Here is a 14,550-nt window from a genome sequence, read left to right as displayed (position 1 = left end):
CAGTTCTGTTTTTACAGATTTGGTAAAAAATTAATTGCAATATATCACAACATCTATAGCTATATGTAAGGGATAACGGCCGACGAGGTGACCGGTTCGATGGAAATAATGGCTAGGTGGAGGTCTAGAACTCCGGCGACGTGCGAAGCACGGAGACGGAGTTACCTCCGCCGTGCCATTATTTCCATCGAACCGGTCGACCTCGAAGGCCGTTATCCCGCTTATCTCCCGTTTGTATTCACAACCTGTATATTTAGATCATAGTTTTATTCCACCGTTGCGTCCGTTAACATCGCTAAAACTGCCTTGACTGTGGGACTACTTTCCGCCACATATCAACTTTCTACTTGCAGGACAAAACTGCTGTTACTAGTTCTAAAATGGATGGTTGCTATGGCCAAAGGCCAGTCGTTAGTTCTAAATGGCTGGTTGCTACGGCCAAAAGCCAGTCGTTAGTTCTATCTCTCCCGTTGTCAAGCGGCCATATCCCAGGATTCTGATTAACTTTAACTTTGAAAGATCGCTATACTTTTATAGCCTACATGGCATCCAACTAGCTACAATCCACCTCCGTCATTATGCTACAATGTTACTATGGTTCTGCACGTCTGTATTTCAGCTTGGATGCAACGTGACAGTTCATTTAAACTTCGCAACGAGTTTGGCGAATTAATATTCAAGTGTGATACGGGAACTACTTCACAGGTAGCAGGTTATACGAAGTTAATGGCCACCCCATCAGCCAATCAGAGAAGAGAATTCCATTGTTGAGGGAGATAACTAGGTATACTCACACTGTGAGATGCCATTGAATATATGGTACATGATGATATTCTGTACAGCAAAATATAATTGTTCACTGGATTTCTGTGGATGGTCAATATGCTAAAAGTACACAATCAAAATGGAATGACACATGAGTGACATTCTGTGATATTTACTGAGCATGTGTTGACAGCAATGTGGGGGAATAAACATTAAACGAAAGCTGCTGTTCAGGGCTAACATCTTCAGCTGAGTTGCAACATTGTTGACATGGGCAGATGAAGCAATCTAGACAGGTCATTTGCTCAACTTTTTGGGCCTAGTTTTCTGTCAAAGTTTTCTCAATGGATTCCTGGTCAGAACCCCTATTGAAACAGATTAAGACTTGGGGCATGTTAAATTTTGTCCAAAAATTCAAGATGGCCGCCGTATGGGCAATTCCATATCAGTTGGAACAGGTCCGACACCATGGTCCTCAGTTTTTCCTGATTTTTGGTCAAAATGTTCCTCCATGTCTCATTAGAGGAAAACCAAAATTTTAGCTTGGTATCTTGTTTAGTTTCTGAGATATGGCTCTTCAAATGTGGATAGACGTGTCCTAAAAAAAGGCTGAAAATGCCTGTATTTAATGAGCACCACTTTTTTTTAAACCCCTCTCCTGTCTTAAGCCTACCATATTATTTTCTAAAAATTTGAACACTGGGGCAGTACCCCGTTTAGTTGTCCAATATCACAAAGGAATTATAGTCCTTCCCACCATTGAAGACTTATTCATCGAAACAAACCCATATTTTTTTTAAAGCAATGAAAAACAAAAAACCTGTTTTTGTTCTCTTATGGTCATGAATGGATAGCACTCACATTTTTAAAACTTTACATATATATAGTCCATGAGTAAGAGAACATGTTGAAAAAAAATTGAGATGGTAAGTTTTCGTATTTCGAGGCTATGGGCCTTCAAAGATGGCCAAAATGATGTTTTTTCCGAAAAATGCCAATTTCATTGCCTTTTTTCAAGGACAAGATGAAATGCAAATCCAACATTTCTTTTTTCCTGCAATAGTATGCCACTTTGTAGACCATGTGAATGTGGTAGATCCGACCTGTCCATTTTAATATCCCCTCAGTACATGTCTGAAGTTAGAGAAAATGAACAATTGTCTTGGCTGAAGGAGGTGTTGGTTTGATTTTTATGATCCTCCTAGAAGGACATTATGGGGTTTAACCCCATTTTTTATGTTTGAGGGATCAGATTGCCATCCTGTAAACAGGATAACAATTTTATATCCCATTTTTACTCTTTATTGATCCCTTAGAATATGTCCAAAAGTTGTCAAAAATGAAAAAGGCGACTAAATTGAGGGGCTTAAAATGGCCAAGTGGATCAAGTTACACAAGGCTAAAAATGTAATATAAGACAGATGAGATACTGAGGGAGAACACTGTGAAATGTATAACCCCTGTTACGATGGCCTTTGAACCCACTGTGTTAACTGAGGGGGCTAAAAACCACCAACCACCGATCCGGTGGTCTCCAACTTTTTCATATCTCTTGATAGAAAATGTGAGACTTGAAACTCATACATGTTGTTCATCTCTTCAAAGCGGCTTTTTGAGACCATCCATGACTTCCTGTGATAACCGGAAGTTGGTTTAAAACAGGAAGTACACTTTAAAAAGGCTGTATCTCTGGGAAAAACAAAAAACAAAAAAGCTGTTGAGGCCTACACTTTTTGGTTAAGTTAAACCCTAAGGGCGATTTTTTTTTATGTCATACAAAGTGGGTACCACTCAACTCCAAATGGTCTGAAACATACTCCTACACAATCTCTCAAACCATGATTTTGGCCTCAACACTTTGGCCCCAACAGCTTTTTGTTTTTCTTCCCCAGAGATAGCCTACAGCCTTTTTAAAGTTTACTTTCTGTTTTAAACCAACTTCCAGTTATCACAGGAAGTCATGGATGGTCTCAAAAAAACGCATATATGAGTTTTATGTCTCTTAAGTATAAATGTTCTATCAAGAGATATGAAAAAGTTGGAGACCACCGGATCGGTGGTTGGTGGTTTTTAGCCCCCTCAGTTAACACAGTGGGTTCAAAGGCCATCGTAACAGGGGTTATACATTTCACAGTGTTCTCCCTCAGTATCTCATCTGTCTTATATTACATTTTTAGCCTTGTGTAACTTGATCCACTTGGCCATTTTAAGCCCCTCAATTTAGTCGCCTTTTTCATTTTTGACAACTTTTGGACATATTCTAAGGGATCAATAAAGAGTAAAAATGGGATATAAAATTGTTATCCTGTTTACAGGATGGCAATCTGATCCCTCAAACATAAAAAATGGGGTTAAACCCCATAATGTCCTTCTAGGAGGTTCATAAAAATCAAACCAACACCTCCTTCAGCCAAGACAATTTTTCATTTTCTCTAACTTCAGACATGTACTGAGGGGATATTAAAATGGACAGGTCGGATCTACCACATTCACATGGTCTACAAAGTGGCATACTATTGCAGGAAAAAAGAAATGTTGGATTTGCATTTCATCTTGTCCTTGAAAAAAGGCATTGAAATTGGCATTTTTCGGAAAAAACATCATTTTGGCCATCTTTGAAGGCCCATAGCCTCGAAATACGAAAACTTACCATCTAAATTTTTTTTCAACATGTTCTCTTACTCATGGACTATATATATGTAAAGTTTTAAAAATGTGAGTGCTATCCATTCATGACCATAAGAGAACAAAAACAGGTTTTTTGTTTTTCATTGCTTTAAAAGAAATATGGGTTTGTTTCGATGAATAAGTCTTCAATGGTGGGAAGGACTATAATTCCTTTGTGATATTGGACAACTAAACAGGGTACTGCCCCAGTGTTTACATTTTTAGAAAATAATATGGTAGGCTTAAGACAGGAGAGGGGTTTAAAAAAAAGTGGTGCTCATTAAATACAGGCATTTTCAGCCTTTTTTTAGGACACGTCTATCCACATTTGAAGAGCCATATCTCAGAAACTAAACAAGATACCAAGCTAAAATTTTGGTTTTCCTCTAATGAGACATGGAGGAACATTTTGACCAAAAATCAGGAAAAACTGAGGACCATGGTGTCGGACCTGTTCCAACTGATATGGAATTGCCCATACGGCGGCCATCTTGAATTTTTGGACAAAATTTAACATGCCCCAAGTCTTAATCTGTTTCAATAGGGGTTCTGACCAGGAATCCATTGAGAAAACTTTGACAGAAAACTAGGCCCAAAAAGTTGAGCAAATGACCTGTCTAATCAGGCATGCAAACTCCTCACCTTTCGGCGAAATTCGCCGTTTTGAATCAAAAATAGGTGACTTACATGGTTCGTGCAGATCCGATGAGAAAATATTTGGGGGGGGGGGGGGGGGTCAAGGTGAATTGAATTTACAACTGAGTTTAGAAATCATGCGCAGACGCTAACGCATCTTGAGGTGTTTCTAGAGCCGCATTTAAAACGTGTCTGATCAGCAAGGGATGCGTGAATGTAGCCCCTATGCGTTTAATAAACATTAGTGGAAGCGAATTGTTGACAAAGACGCAACGCGAACAGAATGCGCACGCCAAGTATAGCCTCTGTTGTGAGCGCAGATAGATGCGTCTGAGATGTCAGGTGGAATAAATGCCGAGGGATTTCACAGGTGGGCTAGTTAAAACTTTCAACTTCTATTAGAAAAAGACGCTGAGATTAGAGTAGCAACATAGCATAGGTTGTTTTCTTCTAATGATGAAAGTTTAGCGAAATTAGACATGTAGACATAACGAGTTATTTTGATGAAGAATGCGTGCAGTTTGAACCATCTAGATCGGCAAAAGGTGAAGCAAATAGGCAGACTTTATCAGTATATCAAAGGCTAATGTGACAGTTGAATTAAATGCTCATAAACTGGGCTGGTTCGTTTTGTCCAGAGACGTAGTTGATTGACATGATAATGCTGTCTTTTAGAAAAGTGGGCCCTGTCACGCGAAGCACACTGCGTAGACCTTACGCAAAGCCTACGCAAAAGATATGCAACTCAAATGATTCGCTATAGTAAAGTAGCCAAAAAAAAGTTGCGTACTGCTTCAGACCACACGTAACGCACGTAACCGTTTGAGTTATGTGTGTGACTTGCAACAATTTTCATTAACACCCGGATCATTACGAGTTCGTAAGCCATGCGTAAATTAAATGTACATTTGATTGTCGAGTTACAGGAGGACCCTGATCAGTAGCCTAGTCTGCGCCTACAGGTATTCTACAGTTTAACATGTAATATGAAGACAGTTCACATAACTTTATTGGTTTGTTAAACACACTAGCACAATATAGCCTAGAAAACACAATATGTAGTAGCCTAGGCTGCATATTAAAACGTTTTAAAACAATTTGAAAAATTAAAGCCTACCCTATTTTATATAGGCCTAATAATATTAGTTTGAAATAGTGTGTGTCTCAAGCAAGATTATTGATTACCTGTTTTGGTCCAAGAAATATTCAGACTTTTCCTTATTCTGGTAGTTTAAGTGTCCATTAGGCCTATGAAATCATCAGAAATGTGTAATAAATACATAATAAGTACATAAGCACACAGAAAGAGAGAGATAGTAAGAAAGAAAGCGGGTCCCTCACACTTTGGAAGATTTGTTTCCATGGGGGGGGGGGGTCGGAGAAGAGTCTCACCTTTTTCACCCCTGATCAGTTTGCATGCCTGAGCAATTCCACTTTCCCAACTCTGAGTAAAAAAAACAACATATGTGCTTGAAGGTACCACCCTCGCTCCCAATCAAGTGAGCTTCCGAGGTTGGCTATGGCACATCCTACATCCATTCATTGCTCTATAGGGAGCATCTTTTTTTTAAAAAAAAAAAAGAACTATTTAAAAATGTGCTGTAAGCGACTTTAAACCATGTCTTGCTTTAATGACTGCATGGTGAAATGTGCAACTTGAAAGTCTGATTTCACATAAAGCACCCCAGTTGGATTTTCATTTTGTACTGTAGATGCTGCCAGAGTCCTGATAAGCGCTGTGGAGCCGCAGCCTACAGTTCAACAATGCCACGGATGAACATAATACTTTCTCCCTTACACATTAATCATTGGGCCAATACTTCATACAGACACAAATACTGTACACTGCATATATTACCACCTCGGTAGCACTTTATAATAACCATCCGTTATAAATGGTTAATTGATGCTTTATTTTGCAACTATAATTAAACATTTAATAACTTAATAATCATAAATTAATCATTTGTAGATAACAATCAATGATTACTAAACACATAACTTACAAATACGTTATTATCAGCTTATGAAAAAAGAAACAATTTATTTATATATAACATACGGAAAAATATCTGTTTAGTGATAACTTGATTTCAATATATTTTATATCAATAAACTACATTATTATTGCAAATATTGTATTATTCATAATGCCATATTGAGTTATTATTAATGATTACAATGTTGATTGTAGGCCTTTACATAGCCATATCCTCAACGCCTATGCCTATTACATAGATTGATTAACTATTGAACTATAAATGATGTTCTATTGATTAACAGTTAGCTAGGTAAACAATTACAATATTTGTTTTTCAGATGGCTATGATAAAGTTGGGCCTTAGTCTTTTATTTGTTAGTAAATCATTTGTAAACTATCTAAAAATGTCAATATCATTAGCCTAATGGATGGGAAATGACGGCATCAAACCTTTTTTGGATGGCTATTATATAAAGTTGCATCTTAGTCTTTTACATGTTAATAAACAATTTGTAAATGATCTAAAAATGTCAATCAATAACTGGAGAGAAAACCATCTATGAACATAATGTTTATTTGAAGTTTCACCAAAACAGTTTTGAAAGTTGACTAAACAAAATGCTCATGACAATTTGATAATGGAAAACATTAGCCTACATAAAAATTTCGTTTTACATTTCTTGGCAATGTCGTGGAGTAGGCGACCCAGAGTGGACCATTGTGATCATTCCACTCAATTAGGGTGATCTTTAGCAAGTCAGCTGTCCGATTCCCCCTGCGTCTTGAGATGTTCTCCTTGTAGGCTACAGTAATTTCCTGCATATAAGCCGCATTGTGTATAAGCCGCAGGACAGTGTTTTATGCAAGTTAAAAGAAACAAAACCATATTAACACCATATTAACTGCCCCCCTGTATTAACCTCATATCTGAAGAAATTTAGCAAAATCAATGTATAAGCCGCGGCTCATAGTCGGGAAATTACGGTAACTCCGCCAGGCCCTCTCGATGTGCTGTGTGGCAAACTGTAGCCTATCTGCATGGACGAATGCTTGACTGTGTCAGGTTCACATACTCCTACCCAAGTGCAGGCAGTAGCTGACGATAGGCTCACCGCCATTCATCACTTAAAACTAAAGTCCCTGTTCTAATATTGTGGACGATGAGAGGTACCAGGCAGCTTGTCTTGTCCTTTTTGCCACTAGAACAGACGACATCTTTTGTGCTTCACACCGAGCATCCCAAACACGCACCTGTTTCCTTTTCAAGCCAGTTGCATTTAATCTTTCTAAATCTAGTATGTTATATATAAATAAATTGTTTCTTTTTTCATAAGCTGATAATAAAGTATGTGTAAGTTATGTGTTTAGTAATCATTGATTGTCATCTACAAATGATTAATTTATGATTATTAAGTTATTAAATGTTTAATTATAGTTGCAAAATAAAGCATCAATTAACCATTTATAACGGATGGATGGTTATTATAAAGTGCTACCGGATTGAGAACAATGTCTGTACACACTTGTGAGGGCAACATCAGGTTCTACACAGTGCTCCACTGCCACTTTTCAGAACAGTTCGTAATAAAATTGTTGAAGGATGGAATCAGGTTTTTACCAAATAACCACTTTGACCAGTCAACCAAATAATCACTTTGCCAATACCAATAAGCCAATAGCTCTCTACCAATAAGACAGAAATAATCACTTTGCACACATCTCTTCTCTTGACACTTTCACTGACAATACTGTGAGTGTTTTGCGGAGACAGCATCCTACTAACAGCATCCTACTGCAGCCAACAGTCTGCACAGCTGTGCACACCGCCTGCTGGACCCACTCACAGATCGACAGTCTCGGCCACCACAGATGGGGACGGCGGATCACTTACCCCGCGCGTCGAAAAACTCATCATCAGAGCTGTCGGTGGACTCCTGGGCGATGTTCTCCAGACGCCAGTGGGACACGCTGTGCTTGCGGGACGGTTCTAGGACAGAGAACAGATAGAACTGTTACAACTGAACTGAACTGTGTGTCACATGGGGGAGGTGATGTACATTATTGTGTCTGTTAGGATGGACGGCAGGGGAGGCAAAAAAGATGGTAGCAGGTCAGGAGTAGGAGGGCTTAAAAATAGTGATTTATTAAGTCACAATATGCCAAAGGTGCAAACATATTTGCAGTGACAAAATAATAACAAAAATAAACAAAATAAAATTCAAAACAAAAAATTGAATCTAAGTGCAGAGATGCCCTAAGTAGTTACGTGCAGGTAAATTGGCAATACCAAATATCACTGGCCAGAGCTCAGTTTTTCACATAAACACCTGTTCCTACTGTATAACATTCCTAACATTATAATCAGTAAAACTATCTTGTTTGTAGAACTGCATCTTTCTGTCACATATCAACTAATTTGTCAACAACTGCCTTTACTAGTTCTAAATGGATGGTTGTTACGACCATGCACACATTCATTTACATACACAGAAGTTGCAAGAATAAGGGCAGGAGTAGGAGATGGAGACAAATTGAAGCGTGATTTCTATTTTGAGGAGAGAATGTGCATTACATCTAGTTAGTTACCTCCACCAAGGAGGTTATGTTTTCATCGGGTTTGTTTGTTTGTTTGTCTGTCTGTTTGTTTGTTCGCAGGATGACTGAAAAAGTTATCGAATTTTGGGAGTGATCCATATCACCGTCTGGATCTAGGAGGCGATTATGTTTTCGCTTGGCGGAGATTTGCTCTGAGTGCTTTTCCAGTTATCATTGTTGTTGTTGTTGTTGATGTATTTGTTGTTGCTGTTATTGTTATCATATCACTAAGAGCTGTATAGTGTGATATGATAGTAAACTCAGAATGAAAGGCAGGGTTTTGCTATCTCTCTCTCTCTCTCTCTAAGAGTGCTCCTATGCAGCTGGAGCTGAGGTTTGTATGGGGAAACTAGGTTGGCACAGACAGGCAGAGTTGTATAGAGCATGACTCTTCCTGAACCTCTGCCACAAAAGGAATTCCCTGCAGGAGCACCTCTTTGAAGATGAGCATTACTAATTGAAATGGAGATACATGTATGGAGATGTACATCTGTGTGTGACAGTGTATGTGTGTATGTGCCTGGGTGATATGAGTGTGTGCATGTGTGTGTCTGACAATTACCAGCGTGCATAGATGAATGTATTTGAAAGAAATACATGCGAATCTATGATAGTGTGTGTGTTTGTATTTAAGAGAGAGAGAATAAGAAAAGGAGAAAGAGAGAGAGAGAAAGAGAGAGAAAGAGAGAGAGAGCGCGAGAGAGAGAGAGCGAGAGAGAGAGAAAGAGAGAGAGAGACAGCGTGTGTGTGTTGAAAATCTTCACTGAATGAGAGTTCCATATTGCCATCCACCGACCGGATTTAGCTGAGCCACCGATAAGCCCAGCAGAGCCTTCTGCCCACAAACACATTGTCCCCCCCGCCCCCCCCCCCCTCTTGTAGATATGGCACATTTTCTTCCCTTCCTATCTTCAAAAGGGCGCCAAATAATCAGTTCTCCACTGGTTGAAGCATTAGCGAGGAAGATGAGAGGCCGATTAGCTTTAACAGCCAAAGCCTTGCCTGTTCCCTCTCCTCACAAAGCCCAAACACAAACCCCTGAGAAGCTGCCAAGGGTTTTGGGAACAGATAAAAAAAAAAAAAAACATTCTCACAGGGGTGAGAATTATCATACAAACGCTGATGGAAATATGACACATCCGAGAGATTTTTTTTTTTCTTTTTCTGCTTGTTGGTAGGATACACTGCCAAAGTGTGCTGCGCTGTTGACTTGAGCCTCGTTGGCGGCTTCTTGGAGTGCCGAAATGCCACAGGGTTATGGGTCTGAGTCACGCTAACGCGAACACATGGGAGTTATCGCCTCAACAAAGAACAGAAGGGGGAAATAGATTCAGCATTAAGGCCAGAAAAAAATGTGTGTGGACAGTGTGTTGGACAGCCTACAGTGTGTGGGAGTTGAACTCGACATCAGCATCTGATTAAGATGTCAGACACACCTCACAAATGTCTCATGGCATCTCATCTCAGAGAAAAGGAAGTATTTTCCCATGGAGTATTGATAAAGGTTTTGTTAGGGACAAAATTGTTTTGTTTGATTTTTTTTTTTTTCAAAACCTTTTCAGAGCCACAATAATGATGCAATGAATAGAAAGCTGAAAAGATTGTGTTTTGCAGCACTCATTTGCATTGAACATCCTAGGCCGTTAGATATCCTCCATACTGGTGGCATCGTCTACACAATCAATTATTCATTCATCTCCTCTTTTCAAACAAATGAGATATAGCCACAGTTAAAGACACAATAGTCCTGGAACACTGGGTTACTATTTATTTTGTAACAACTGAAAAAAAATCTAGACCTAAAAATAACACCTTTACCTAAGGTTCAATAAAGCACAGAGCAGAGAGCAGACACACAACTCTTCCACTGTCTTCGATTTTCTTAGGGTTAAAAGCTTAGCCTAAACAGCGTATATCTTAACTTCTCAAGAAATCTCTGGACATTCTCAGGTGGGGAGAGGGATGTTGTGGGGAGGCAGTGGAGCTCGATGCGCTGATCGACTGCAACACCGCAGGGGATTCTCCATAGGGCGTCCCCGTCTACTTTCCCTCCTTGATTCGCTGTGAAGGGTCATTTTCTGTGTAATAAACTAGATCAATAACGGTGCGGCTCACCAGGAAGGTGCCACAGAGGCTTCGATATGTGCACTGCTTGGAAGCAAACGGCACCAATATTATCCGGTCTGACCCATTACCATTTTAGGATGTCAATGTTTCAGTCAATAATATTTGTTCATCCTGATTTATTGCAAAATATCTAGAAGTATTTAGAAGTTTCAACCCAAATGTCCATTGTTATGAACAAGGACTAAAAGCCCCTGTGCCAGAGCTCATTATCTATGGGTTTAAATTCTTTGCCAAAACCTCCCCACATAACGTTAACTTGTATGTCCTTTTGATTGGTGGCGGGTAAGTCCAAAACAAATGCACAAATCCAAATGGCAGTTTCTTATCTTAATGTGTGGCGATACAAAGGGGAGGCAACACGCCTCAGCTTCAGTCTATCCAGGCCTAACTGTGAGCGACAGTATGCGGCCTGAGCAGCTGTGATTTGACCAATTCATCATCTGAAGCCCCTCCTACAAATCAATACATTACAAACAATGTGACATTATCTACATCTAGTTTTAGCCTCAGAAAACAAACAAAATACTGGAGAATCTTTCACAACATTTTAAGGTTCATTCTCATTGGATATCCACAGTACTGTATAGATCAAGGTGAAAGCTTGCAGCCCCCAGATCAACAACAAATACACCAGTCTGACTTGTCACTACATGACAGTCAGCAGGCCCATTCCTAAAAAGCAGTCATACTGTGTTACTGGCTCCAATGAGAACAAGTCTTAACGTTGTTAGACAAAAGTTGGGCTGGTGAGATTTAAACCAATCCATCTGAGTCACTGAGGACCTCAAAGCCAAACAGACGACAGACGCAACCGAGCAAGCTGAGCAGAAGATGAAAGTCAGGCTGTCTGAGGTGGAAATGTCAGAGTTAAATCACGAGGGCTTGTCTGTGTGCTGCTCCACATTTTGTAAAATGTAAGTGTACATTTTTTGATCTCCCTTTCCCCCGTCCTTCACTCACACAGTCTGGGGGGCTGGGTTTCAAATCACAGGGAGCAAAACTGATTGAAATGCAGCACCTAAAAGTGCTCTGAAAAACTGGGTTAGAAGAAACAATCCCCTGTGCAGGGAAACCTGTCATCAGCTCAGTCAAAGGCATGCATAAGAGAACTCCTGGAAGACCGAGACGTCGGTGAGAGGAGACGGAGAGCCATTTCCAGTATATATCTTTAATCACTGAATCCGCACCTGCCGCTGCTTCCTCTCTGACGTCCAGTCCCCAAGCATGGCTCTTATTAGAAAGCCTCAGAGGATTACACAAGCGAGTCTCTCTCCGTGCAGCTTCCCCGCCTCAAACCCAAATGGCATGTAATTGAAGTTATCCTTGGTTCCCAAAGATAAATACACCCAGACCGTTTGAAAATAAGGGAAAATAGAAGAAAAAACATCAAGAGAGGAGATTTTAATGAGCTTGGGATTTCACAGCAAACGGGCCTCCATTTGTTTCCATTACATAAGAGAGAAATGTGACAACTTAAGTTAGCCGTGAGGCCTCAGTGAACGTTGCGGACTACCTCCGTATTACACCGCAGCTGTCTGGGAACAATATGGCCACAGGACACAGAGGAACAGATGCTGCAACACAGAAGTGCCCGCTTTAGCCATTATTTCATTACAACTTGCGTCAACAAACGTAGTGTGGAATGTACAAACTGTCCGCACATTCCTAGAACTGCATTCTGGAAGCGTAATAGGAAAGGCTCATGAGTTTCAGGGGGGAGAAATGCATTCCACTGTATCAAACACTGCACACATGTTTTGCAGTGACTTTTTCTGCCTTCGGTGACAAGGTGACATCTAAATTGCATGTTCCAGAAGCAATGTTTTTGAGTGGGCGTAGAACTAGGGCCCTGTACCATCTCCCGGTTGGATGACACCTCATTAAAATGCGTATCTATTACCTGATGTTTCACTAGATGTTTGCTTCCCTTTCTGTCGGTCAGCAGTTCCATGTTTCCATTTGATTGTGCTTCCATTTGTCATTCTTATCGGTTGCAAGCACCAGTTAGAGGGCGATGACATGCGTTGGTTGCACAAAAAGCATGATCAGGTTTCAGGTATTCAACATAAAATGAGAAGACACTGTCTGTGCTTTCTGCAGACTGTCCAAGACTCTTTCCACCTAAGAACAAACTGAATTGCATGAGCTTCAGACCCTAGACTGACCGAGACCCTCTCACACTGTACGTACATTGATCTACAGAGGTTTAAACCATGAATTATTTACACAGGAATTTGAAAGTCAATCTAACCACTGAGCGTAACAGAAAATATCGGTTTAGGTGAGGTAAGTGTAGGATAAAGGGTCAAAAGTCAAACTAATTGATATGCACCAAGCACGAAGGCTATGAGATGAACTTCCTGAATAATACGTGTCCGTTCCACTTCTCATTTTTCTTAAGGTAACTTTATCTAAAGACATAAAATGAACACAAAGAGGAGACTAACATTTCAGAGATGCAGCATACAGTATATGCACAGCTAGCCAATGTGTTTCATGTCGCTGGAGTTCAGATACACCAGATGCATATAAGTGCTCCTTTCAAACAGCCGTTTCACATGATTGAAAACGAACTTATAGACCAATTCAATTGTAACAATATATGATGAGATAAGCTTTGATCTGGGAATTTTATTTTCTCTCCAGTGCTATTTTTTCCCTTTAAATGGTGATTGATGTGCTGTGAGATTGTCTCAGGCTGCCAGTAAACTCTCCTAATTCCTCTTCACAGCTGGACGATCAGTCTCTCGCCGCTCTCACCCCCCCCCCTCAGAGGCAGGTGTGGCGGTGGCGTCGGCCAGACGACATCTGCTCCGGCAGACAGAGTCGGCAGACACGTTGCTTGCTCTCCCGCCCGCTCGCTCAGCCTGTGGGACCTACAATGGCTCGGCCACAATCAAAAGCAAATTAAGCTGCCAGCCCTCCCCCTCCTCTGCTCCACCTCACGTATTGTATTTATTCAACCTCACCGCTGTTACAGGGCTTGACAGGAACCCTGCATAATTTTCAAATTTATGACGATGGCAAAAAGGTGAAAACCTTCAATACCCTTCAATGAATCATGGAATCAACTAATAAATAAACAAGCAGGCAGAAAACGACAGACAGATGCTATCAGGTCTCCAAATAGCTGTATCCAAAAACTGTTATTATATTCTCATGGAACGTATTCAGCAGACTCAGATCTGCACACTGCCTGAAACTTTTCCCATGGGCTTCAGCCTCCACAGTAGAACACTCACCTCTCAACCCCAAGGTCAAATGTCCAAATGTCCCTCTCTCTCTCCTCACAGCCAGGCCAAAGACATGTGACTTCCATGTGCTCTAAGATTGTTGATTAAAAGTAAGCAAGCAATTATGAGCTATTATAAAGCACCCACCAAGCCCAATAAACTGTACATGCACAGTCTAATGTCTAATCAGGGCTGGCATGCACTTACTGACACCTTTAACCCTTTTCTTCTTTAATTGAGTACATGTATCTAAAATAAAACAGTAGCTGTATTGTGTCCCCCACAAGGTACACTCAAGAATCAAGTAATGCATAAGGCTGGGTGGGGTTAAAAAAAAAAAAAAACTAATTATTTTATGTGCTGCTCAAACCTTTTCTCAGCATAGAGCCAAAGACCAGCCTTCTAAAATGAGCAGCCTCCGGGGTAGTGCTACCACTGAAATGAGAAGCACCCATCCAAAATGACACAATTTTGCCATAGCCCTTTCATACTTCGAGTGCTTTATCAAAGCCATGTTTGTGAAGCTGCGCTCCCCGCAGATAATGT

The 14,550-nt window shown here is 40.4% G+C and overlaps 1 protein-coding gene across 1 annotated transcript in view; it reads right to left on the bottom strand.

Moving 5' to 3' along the window:
* Positions 1-14,550, bottom strand: part of LOC134079785 (membrane-associated phosphatidylinositol transfer protein 3-like) — a 70,711-nt gene that overhangs the window by 47,977 nt on the left and 8,184 nt on the right. Inside the window, exon 3 of the mRNA XM_062535860.1 lies at positions 7,941-8,036. Within this exon, the coding sequence (XP_062391844.1) occupies positions 7,941-8,036 (96 nt within the window). The remainder of the gene's footprint in view (positions 1-7,940; positions 8,037-14,550) is intronic.

Source organism: Sardina pilchardus, chromosome 5 (assembly GCF_963854185.1).
Source record: "Sardina pilchardus chromosome 5, fSarPil1.1, whole genome shotgun sequence".
Taxonomy (NCBI): domain Eukaryota; kingdom Metazoa; phylum Chordata; class Actinopteri; order Clupeiformes; family Clupeidae; genus Sardina; species Sardina pilchardus.
This window is presented reverse-complemented; position numbering and strand designations above follow the sequence as displayed.